The sequence below is a fragment of the Balaenoptera physalus genome, assembly GCF_965194825.1.
Source record: "Balaenoptera physalus genome assembly, chromosome: 3".
Taxonomy (NCBI): domain Eukaryota; kingdom Metazoa; phylum Chordata; class Mammalia; order Artiodactyla; family Balaenopteridae; genus Balaenoptera; species Balaenoptera physalus.
In genome coordinates, this window is record NC_138890.1 from 150,844,228 (window position 1) to 150,855,663 (window position 11,436).

General features: G+C 39.6%; 1 protein-coding gene across 15 annotated transcripts in view; it reads right to left on the reverse strand.

Moving 5' to 3' along the window:
• The window catches only part of PDZD2 (PDZ domain containing 2), a 372,225-nt gene that overhangs the window by 48,538 nt on the left and 312,251 nt on the right, over nucleotides 1–11,436 (reverse strand). For all 15 annotated transcript variants that reach the window (XM_082453653.1, XM_082453657.1, XM_082453656.1 and 12 more), the window contains one exon: nucleotides 5,169–5,280. In XM_082453653.1, coding sequence (XP_082309779.1) covers nucleotides 5,169–5,280 — 112 coding nt within the window. The remainder of the gene's footprint in view (nucleotides 1–5,168; nucleotides 5,281–11,436) is intronic.

Genomic DNA, 11,436 nt, shown 5'->3' on the forward strand with positions numbered 1-11,436 from the left:
ACCTAGGAGAGGCGTGGCAGGGTTACAGGTATGTGTTCCCCTTCACCACGCAGGACCACCAGGGTGTGTGAGTGCTCGTTATTCCACTTCCTTGTCACACTTAGCAGTGTCAGTCTTTCTAATTTTAGCCACTCTGCTGGATATATAATGGTATTTCCCCGTGGTTCATAATTTACATTTCACTGAGGACTAGTGAGACTGAGCTTCTTTTCAAGTATTCATTGGCTGTTTTTCTTTTTTAAGGTTGTAAAGAGGCTGTTCAAGTCTTTTGCTCATTCCTTTTTTTTTTTTTTTACTTTTTAAATTGGACTACTAGAAAATTTTATTATTTTTTTTCTTTGCTCATTCTTTTATTGGATTTTTCTCTGTTGATTTACAGGAGTTTTATTTTTTTAATTGTTAATATATTTTGGATATGAGTCCTTTGTGGGATCTATGTATTGCAAATATCTTCTCCATGTCTGTGACTTGCCTTTTCACTCTCTCAATGGTATTTTTTGATGAACAGAAGTTCATAATTTTAATGTAGAACAACATATATTTTCCCTTTATGGTTAGTACTCGTGTCTTGTTTAAGAAATCATCATAGTAATGATTTTTAAAGACATCTTTATCATACTTAGTTTATATTATACACTATTTTAAAATAAGATAGTTTAAGGGACTTTAATCTTTTAAAAATTTTTAATTTATTTTTTATTGAAGTATAGTTGATGTATAACATAAATTACACATGTACAATATAGTGAATCACAGTTTTTAAAGGTTATATTCCATTCATAGTTATTATAAAATATTGACTATATTCCCTGTGTTGTACAATATATCCTTGTAGCTTATTTTATACCTAATAGTTTGTACCTCTTAATCCCCTACCCCTATGGCCCCTCCCCCGCTTCCCTCTCCCCAATGGTAACCACTAGTTTGTTCTCTATACCTGTGAGTCTGCTTCTTTTTTTGTTATATGCACTAGTTGGTCGTATTTTTTAGCTTCTACATATAAGTGGTATCATACAGTACTTCTCTTTCTCTGTCTGACTTCTTTCACTTAGCATAATACCCTCCAAGTCCATCCATGTTGCTGCAAATGCCATTATTTAGTTCTTTTTTATGGCTGAGTAATATTCCATTGTATATATATACACATCTTCCTTATCCATTCATCTGCTGATGAACATTCAGGTTGCTTCCATATCTTGCAATTGTAAATAATGCTGTTGTGAACACTGGGGTGCGTGTATCTTTTTGGATTAGTGTATTAGTTTTTTTAAAATATATATACCCAGGAGTGGAATTGGTTGGTCATACGGTAGTTCTATTTTTAGTTTTTTGAGAAACCGCCATACTGTTTTCCATTGTGGCTACACCAGTTTACATTCCCACCAACAGTGTATGAGGGTTTAAGGGACTTTAATTTTAAATGATGGATCAATTACATTGAATGTAGCTATAATCATATTATGATGTTTATATTATATACTATATATATGCGGAGAGCCATGTATATATATGTGTTTGTGTATATAACTATATATACATATAGATTCTTTGAAATATCAAATTCTCCTAGACTATGTAATATTTCATTTGATGACTTAAAATTTCAATTTATCTAAAAATTTCTCAGGAAGTTTTTCATGGAATAAAACAAGATGATTCTGTACTCTTTTAAAAATATATAATATATTGATGAGTTTTTAATAGCGATGAAAAGTTAGAACAGGGCTGATACAGTTATATTATAATGGACATCACTAAAGGCCTGGTTTTTCAAAAGGTACATATTAACTTTGTGATACAAATTTCAGGTTTTCAAACACCTGAAATTCCTTTGCAATCAAAAGAAAAATTTTCATTTTCACAAACCTAAGGCATTAACATGGATAAATCAAAAATACCAAAGTTAAAAGGGACCCTGCTGGCAAAAAAGGAGGTATGAAGTAAAGAAAACTCTGGTTAGAATATCAGGAAAAATGTTCCATGAAATCGCTTTAGTCATTTTGGAGCCAGACTGGCCAAAATCTTAGTGGAAATGGCTGGAAACTCTTTACAGAACCTCCTTAATAATTCATGACTTAATAATTCATGACCAGATTAATCTATCTTGGCATGCTTACTCATCTGAAAAAGATTTATTAGAAGAAAATTCCTTTTGAGCTGACAGGGAAGCACTTGCCATTGATAGAAGAGAAACCACATACGGTAGTGTCTGTAGATAATATACTGATATGTGAATACCAGAGTGACTCGCTTAAGAAAATATGAAATAAATATCCAGGTTTACAGGACACTGAAATCAGGAGGTGATCACATTAAAATCTCCTGCATTCAAATGTCTTTAGACTGAACATATTTCAAAGCACTGAATGGAGAACCAATTCCTTAAGCCTCTTTAACGTGCCTCCAAATTACTTTTCCAGTCTTAGCTCCCACTATCCTGCTACATGAATTCATTGCTCTAGCCTGCTGGTCCTCAAAGGAGAGGATTTGTCCTCTACCCACATCCTTTCCCAAACTGGGAAGCATATAACTATCACTTGAAGTTTTACTCAATTTTGCCCACACCATCACCTCCCATGCCAAGAATCTCCTTCCCTCTAATCTCTCTGCTGGACTGAATCGTTGTTACTGTTGGATTATTGGATCTTTCAGATAGCTGAGGCAGAAAAACAGTTGCCAAAAACTTCTCTAACCAATTCTTTTCCCCATCGTCCCTAAGTATTTCTCACGCATTTTGTCCCAAGTCTAGACCCCGGTTTTCCTCCTCCTATGTTCTACCAAAAGCCCCGCCAATGTACCGGCCATCCTTTATCTTACATCCTCTGGATGCCTCCCCCAGTGTCACAACTCAGAGAGATTTCAGTCTTCATACCTCCTGTTTGTGCCTTATCATGACCTGCAAGTTCTTGAGAATCTTCCTATCTGAACCCATTCAAGCATCTTCCCCTCTTGAGAGGGAGCGAGAACGATGATGATGATAATGAAAATGACAATGATGAACGTGGTATTAACGATGACAGTCATAACAGTGGCAGCTACCACGTGGTGAGGGCCTACTGCTGCCACAGTTTAGAGTAGCGGTACCATATGCATTCGCTCAACTGGATCTCTCAACAAGGCCCAGCAATTAGAAGGCATTCACACTGATTTGTAATTATAACCCTCATGTTACAGGTGAAAAATTTGAGACCCAAAGAAGTTAAGTCACCTGTCCCAGGTCACACAGCCAGTAATGGCAGAGCTGGGAATTGCACACAGTTCTTCCTGACTTTGTGCATGTGCTTCTTCTACTATATTTCCTTGTTATGGCCTTGGATGTCTAGGAAAAACCCAGGAAGAGAGGGTGGCATCCATTTGTGGCCAACAGTAGCCAGTTCTGAATTTACTCCTCAGCCAAATGTCTTGCACATTCTAAATTAATAGTACGAACATGGAGAATCATAGACCTGGAAGGTGGTCAGCTAGGATCCCCTCCCCACATCTGTATCCGTAAAGCCCCAGACTGGGGAATGGGATTCTCTCCAAGTTCCTCAGGAAGCCAAGGGGTGGGTAGGAAGAACTCTGTCTGGAAGGCAGACTGAATGAGTGACCTTTGGGATCCCCTTAACTTCTCTGGTCACATCCATAAAATGAGGAATGTGACTGCACTGGTTTCAAAGGTCCCTGTATTTCCCCAGAGCTCTATGACCCTCCCCTGGGAACTGTTTATAAGGTGCTGATCAGACAGCTGACCTAAAGACCTCCTTCCCCACCGCAAACACACATAGGATTTAGATGTATTTCTCTCAGTTGTTCCTCGGGGCTGAAGGGGAGCTGCTCGTTCTCTCCATGTGAGGACCATCAACATGAGCTTTCCCTCTAGTCTTATCAGCCTCTGGTCATCACATTGCTTTCTGTCGCAAACCCATATCCTAACACTCAGTTAGACAGACACTACCTAATTATTCTGAGTTACAAATACAAAGCAATTCATTTTGTTACTGAGTGTTTTTTTTTTTTTAATGGATGTATTTTATGGTCCTAAACCCGCCACCTTACCTGAAATAGTAGGGGCAGGCAATGTGGGTTGGAGATGTTCTTGGTTGGCAGCCAGAGACAGCAGGAAGATGAAACTGACATACTGGGGGATGACCGATACACCATGCCTTGTACTAGGTGCTTTTATGTGTGTTTTTTGTTTGTTTCAACCTTTCAAAGTCAGGATGATAATCTCTTTTTTTAGGTGAGGGAGTGGAGGTTCAGGGAGGTTAAATAACCAGCCCGAGGTCATAAGGTAACTCAAGAGCTGAGGGGTAAACTTGATTCCACCAAGCTTCCAAACTCTTGCTTTTCCTGCTAGACCAGATGTCTTTCACTGCTGGGTAGCCAGGGGTGATTTCTCCATGAGACCAGCAGACACATTGCTGAGGGCCCATGCCACTTCTAGGGGCCCGCAAAAATGTTTTGATTTCTTTTAAATTCAGGAGAAAAAAAATGAACATAATAGTAATTAATAGATGATAATGAATCCAGCTTGTACCTTTATACCAGTGCAGCCATGAAATATAATTTACGGGGTTTTTCCCTCTTTTTCTATAGAAAGAGCCTGTCAAGGCTAAAGTGCCTCAGACCCACAAAAGTCCCCACACACAGCCTCTGACTTTCTCTCTCAGGGCCTAGGCCAGCTGCTATGATGTGCCCAGGAAATGTCAAATCTATTTGTTACAAAAACTACACCTCCATCCCATTTCCCCCTCCCCTACCCCATTTAGTTGAGATGCAGATTTGTTACTAAATAAATAGCTCTTTGCCCCAGGTTCCCACGGACCAGGGGTTTGAGGAAGAGGTATGTTTGCTGGAAAGATAGGCCATCAGGAGTATTCCACAGTGAAAGGGTCACCTTAATCCTGTTGAAGTAAATGAACCAAACACTACAGGAAATTTATGTTTAAGCAAAGGCAAACAGAGATGTTGACATTCATTTCATTATGACTCAAATAAAAATACTGACATAGGCAGCCAGGCTGAAGGTGGTTGTTATGCCCGGGGCATGCACCATCAAAAGGAAAAAGAATTTGGAGGTTTTAAGGAAAAAAAGAGCTCATCCCGCAAATGACTTTAATCTTCCCAAACTCCTGAGGCTGGAAGCTCCATTTCAGGCAGGCGTATCAGGCAAAGAGTCCACATACCTGAAAGACGACTCTTGAGCTTCATTTTACTGTTTCCTTGTTTCGGACTTTCCAAGGGCCCCTTGGATTCCTCGGGGCCGCACGCATCTTGGGGGTCCTCTGTCCCAGGCATCTGAAATGCAGAAAAGCACAGAGCTGATGGGAGAGGCTAGCCTGCGGCCACTTCCGCCATCTCCTCTGAGACATTATCTCAGGCTCAAGCAGCAGCAATACAGGTGTCACATGAGAAAAAAGGTTCATGGGATCAAAGCACAGCCCTTCTGATAACCTGGAACCACACAGCCTCACGTGGACAAGTTCCTCCTCGGCACGCATTTCACCGCACAGCATAGAATCAGGGAGGTTTCAAACTGGAAAGGGCCCATGGGGCCATTTTGTTTCTTGAGAAAGTGTGTTGATCAAGGTCACCCAGGTGGTCACAAAGCCACAAGTAGATTGCAGGTCCCCTGACTGGTGGGCCAGTGCTTTTCCCTACAGTACAAACTGCAACAATTATTAAACCAGAAATTTTAAATTCAATTCTAAAATTCTTAAAATACAGTAAAGCCTTGATTTTGTGGCAGCCAAATAACTACACCCTGGGTCAACCAGATGTTCCATGTGTTACACTCCCATTAAAAAGAAACAACAACCCCAAAATGGAGTTGCTTGTGCTAAGCCCCACCAAGACTTCATACCTAAAGGAACTGCAGTTCCAGCCTCTCCCAGGAGTAGAATTTAAACCAGTCAGCCAGGAATCTCCTGGTCAGTGAGGTAATCTGCCTGAAACCCCATTTTTCTTTAAGGGACGGTAAACTTGCCTGAAAGAATCCAGTCTTGTAACTTCTGTCCCACCGTCCCTCCGCCTATAAAACCTTCCATTTTGTACAACTTCTCAGAGTGCCTTTCTCCTTTCTAGATGGGATGCTGCCTGAGACATGAATTGCTGAATAAAGCCAATTAGATCTTCAAATTTACTTGGTTGAATTTTGTTTTTTAACACTCCTGAGTACTGATTAAATACCTTCCAGAATCAAGCACCACCCAGGATACACAGAGGCATCTATGAAGTCAGCCCACACGTCTGTTAAGTTGTATGTCTACATTATCAGACACCAACAGGTTATGCAAAAAGGATGACCCCAAGGCCCCTTGGTCCTCCATCTGAGAAAAGCCCAACATGCTAAGAAGAGCTACGCTTATTAGAGAGGAGAAGGAGACTTACGTGCTTGAGAGTGGCTATAAAAATATCTGGGGGGTAAATTTATATGTGCAAAACTTAGGAGATACATCAAACAAATGAGCCTTCTCATTTGAAATTTTATTTTCCTTTGAGGTTCTGGAGAAAAAATGTCATATGAATTAAAATAGATAAGATTCACACTAAGGAACATATATGTACTTTAAAAAGACATAGATGATATCCTTTACCACTTAGCAGTCATTGGAAAGTCTTGTAATTATAATGTAAAAAAAAAACCCTGAATTTTAACAGATAATAAAAATTATACATTGTATATCAAATTCAGTTTATGAAAACATAAAGTAAGCAGTAAGAGTAATCTCCCAGGTAAGCCCCCTTTTTAAGAGGTAATTGTTTATAGCTAAATCTTATACGTAATATAAAGTATCTGGAAGCTTCCCCCATCCCCCTCAAGTTCAAGTATCTTTTGGGATGAGAAAGAAGAAAAGAAAAATTCTGAGAAATGAGGAGATGTAGGCAAATTGAGGAAGAGGCATTGAGAAAACAAATTAATCTTGATATATAAAACAAAGATAAATTTGGTGAATTCCTATTACAACGTCCAGGATTGGCAGGTCTCCAGGTTTAAATTATGAAGTAAAGGCAAGAATGGAATCCTGAGGGTGATTTTAGAGATTCTCTAGAGGGACATCTTTCCCAACACCAAACTGGGGCATTAATTCATACACAGTACAAAAGAAGCCTCTTGGAGACACGCCAGGGGTTGGGGGCACAGAAGGAGACATGCAAATAGGAATAATCCAAAGAGAAGCCTCAGGGCCTCTCCTTTGTTTGGCTTAAAAACTTTATGGAAAGAATCTGTCTCCAGACTGTAAACAGCAATTGCTGGAGACGGAGTAAAATTCCTGGTTCTTTCCGGTTACACCGCCTGACCCAGGCTCCCAGAGAAAGGTATTCCTCAGTTTGCTAGTCATTACCTCCTCTGATGCCCATTACATGGGTGGCTTATTACACAGTGGTCAAGTCTCAGACCATCAGAAAGGCTGACTGAGAAGCTCATATGCCCAGCAACCCCAGCCCACCGTTCCTGGACCTGAGAGGTTTCCTCCTTCCACTCTGCGCTCCAGTTTTCCAGCACAGCCTCAGGTTTGCACACAGTCAGAGACATTTTGGAGATGACAGAAGCACTCACAGAAGGAAAGTGGCCTGTCCGAGGCTTCCCAACTCCTACACGCGAGGTTGCGACTTCACATTCAGTCTCTGGATTTCCAGCTTCAGGTATTACCAGGCTATTTCCCACCTCCAACCTGAGATGCTTTTCAATTAAGTTAACACTTTGGATGATCAATACTGTACTGTATTGATGAACAGCTGAACAGGTGAACAGTTCGTTCACCTCGATTTTTTTTCATTTAATTTGCACAGCAAATATGTCTCAAGGTAAAGAATATTATCTCCATTTGACAGATGAGGAAATAAACTGAGACCCTAAAGTAACACCCTTTTGTTTACAACACATACCCGGGATCTAGGATAGATTATATGTGAAGAGCGTACAAAATGAGTGGTGTAGAGTTTTACAAGAGCTTTACATGCTCTATGTCGAATCTGAAATCTTTATGACGCAAACATGAATGCTGTAAACTCTTTGATTTTTTGAATCTGGGGGAGGTGGTTTAGAAGAAAGAACCACAGCCTTAAGAAACAATATTTTCTTTTTTTAAATCCTGAAATGGACCAAAGAATGACATGATTTGGTTTCTATGATCTATAAAATACCAAAAGATTATACCAAAGAAATCTTACGCTCAAGATGGTGTATGTTACATAACTACCGAAAGCCTGTAGCTAAAAGCTAAAATCAATTAGAATGGACCCAGAGATATCTCAAAGCGTGGCAAAGGGCACACTGATGAGCTTGAGGCAGAAGTGAAATCTTATTTCAGAACCTCCTGACCACGTTAGCAAAAGGTTCTGAATTTAAATGGAACCATTTCCTCTTGTAACAAAAAACCAGTCTGTCATGGTTTTAGGTAGCTTATAACTCAATGAACAGGAAGTAGGTTGCTTAGATACATTAGTTCCAGATTATTTCAGGAAGTAGCAACATACAAAGTGCAGTTTGATTACAATGAACCTCTCTTCAGTTTTATGACTATTGTCTGAAAATGTCCACACTGTAAGAAAGACCCTTTGCTGTACTTTTTTTTTTTTTTTTTCAGACATGAAGAACAAATCAAACTGTTCTGGAAATGATGTCATTTTAGTTGTTCTAAAATGAAATGTGCAGAAAGTTCTCCTGGAAGGCCTTTGGTTCAGAGAAACAGTTGATATAATCTATTATTCATCTGCAATTTCCAATTCATGTGTCATATAACAATGCCATTATATTAATGGAATCTAATATAATTTGTCAATTTCCAGGTTTACAGCCTCTCTATTCGTACAGTTTCCCACATCTATAACCTATGAGATTCCCTCTCAGTGAAGAAGAATCTCTAGCTTCTGGTTTTATAGCAAGGTGGTAGGGGAGTGTGGTTGAGAATCCTGGGCATAAATCCTGGTTGCACCATTTAGTAGCAATTTAGGCACGTTTGTCAACCTCTTTGAGCTCTAATGTTGTCGTTTGAAAAATAGGGCTTGAATTAAGAATTAAATGATATAGTTTTCTGATTAAAGGTGGCAGATTTCCCTCTTGAAACCACACTAAAATTATGGGGAAGAGATTTCTTTTTTAAATGAAAGACATAATCCCACAAAGAGAATAGAAGACAAGAGTAACAAAATTCTGGAAACCAGTAAGCAAACGTGAGGTCATAGATCTCACTTGGGAAAGCTGAATCCTAAACGGGAGTTGGAGAAAGCCCCAAAGCAACTCAGTTTGCACACAGACCTCCCACAAAGGCCCAGGAGACAGAGGAGCTCTGGAAGTGGGAATGAAGGTAAGGCTGAAGCAGTGGTGTAAGAAATGGCCCAAAGAGTTGAAAGTAATGACACAGGTAAGAGTGGATCTGATTTTGAGGGAGATTCCCAGGAGTCAGGAATGACCTAGACAAACTTTAGAGAATTCATAAAAGCCCAGACTATGCAAGTGGAATAGAGTATGGGCCTCTGTAATTCACCACTGCCCTGCTCCAAACAGAACCAGCCTCCAAAGGAGCCGCAGGACTGAGCTGGAATCTCCCTACTCCTCCCTGCTCTCCCAGCCTTACTCCAGAGATGGAGAATGGAGGCTCCCAGCTACACCAAAGTAGCCCATCAGCCAAAGAATACGGGAGAGTTGTTATCATAGGCTGCTCTCTATTCAGAATAAAGGTTTTTTAATTAGCAATTGTAGAAAGAAACCTCTGTCCCACTCTATGAACTACAAGCACAGGAAGTGTATATAAAGTATAACGGCACAAAAACAGAAATATAGAGCAATGGAACAGGACGGAAAGCCCAGAGATAAACCCATGCACATATGGTCACCTTATCTTTGATAAAGGAGGCAAGAATATATGATGGAGAAAAGACAGCCTCTTCAATAAGTGGTGCTGGGACAGCTACATGTAAAAGAATGAAATTACAACACTCCCTAACATCATACACAAAAATAAACTCAAAATGGATTAAAGACCTAAATGTAAGACCAGACACTATAAAACTCTTAGAGGAAAACATAGGCAGAACACTCTATGACATAAATCACAGCAAGACCCTTTTTGACCCACCTCCTAGAGAAATGGAAATAAAAACAAAAATAAACAAATGGGACCTAATGAAACTTAAAACCTTTTGCACAGCAAAGGAAACCATAAACAAGATGAAAAGACAACCCTCAGAATGGGAGAAAATATGTGCAAATGAAGCAACTGACAAAGGATTAATCTCCAAAATTTACAAGCAGCTCATGCAGCTCAATATCAAAAAAACAAGCAACCCAATCCAAAAAAGGGCAGAAAACCTAAATAGACATTTCTCCAAAGAAGATATACAGATTGCCAACAAACACATGAAAGGATGCTCAACATCACTAATCCTTAGAGAAATACAAATCAAAACTGCAATGAGGGATCACCTCATACCGGTCAGAATGGCCATCATCAAAAAATCTACAAACAATAAATGCTGGAGAGGGTGTGGAGAAAAGGGAATCCTCTTGCACTGTTGGTGGGAATGTAAATTGATACAGCCACTATGGAGAACAGTATGGAGGTTCCTTAAAAAACTAAAAATAGAACCATCATACGACCCAGCAATCCCACTACTGGGCATATACCCTGAGAAAACCATAATTCAAAAAGAATCATGTACCACAATGTTCATTGCAGCTCTGTTTACAATAGCCAGGACATGGAAGCAACCTAAGTATCCATCGACAGATGAATGGATAAAGAAGATGTGGCACATATATACAATGGAATACTACTCAGCCATAAGAAGAAATGAAACTGAATTATTTGTAGTGAGGTGGATGGACTTAGAGTCTGTCATAAAGAGTTAAGTAAGTCAGAAAGAGAAAAACAAATACCGTATGCTAACACATATATACTGAATCTAAAAAAAAAAAAAACCAAAAAGCAATGGTTCTGAAGAACCTAGGGGCAGGACAGGAATAAAGACGCAGACGTAGAGAATGGACTTGAGGACACGGGGAGGGGGAGGGGTAAGCTGGGACGAAGTGAGAGAGTGGCATGGACATAAACACACTGCCAAATGTAAAATAGATAGCTAGGGGGAAGCAGCTGCATAGCACAGGGAGATCAGCTCAGTGCTTTGTGACCACCTAGAGGGGTGGGATAGGGAGGATGGGAGGGAGACGCAAGAGGGAGGGGATATGGGGATATATGTATATGTATAGCTGATTCACTTTGTTATAAAGCAGAAACTAACACACCATTGTAAAGCAATTATACTCCAATAAAGATGTTAAAAAAAAAAGTATAATGAAGTTTACAAGTACCATAGGTTGTGACGTGTTGTACCCATAATATATTAACAGAGCATTGATGTCAGAGGCAGTTCTTTGATTTTGTAAAGTAGCAATGATACTATTTATATTTAAAGGGTTAAAATTCCCTTGTAATTATCTTATAGGGTTAT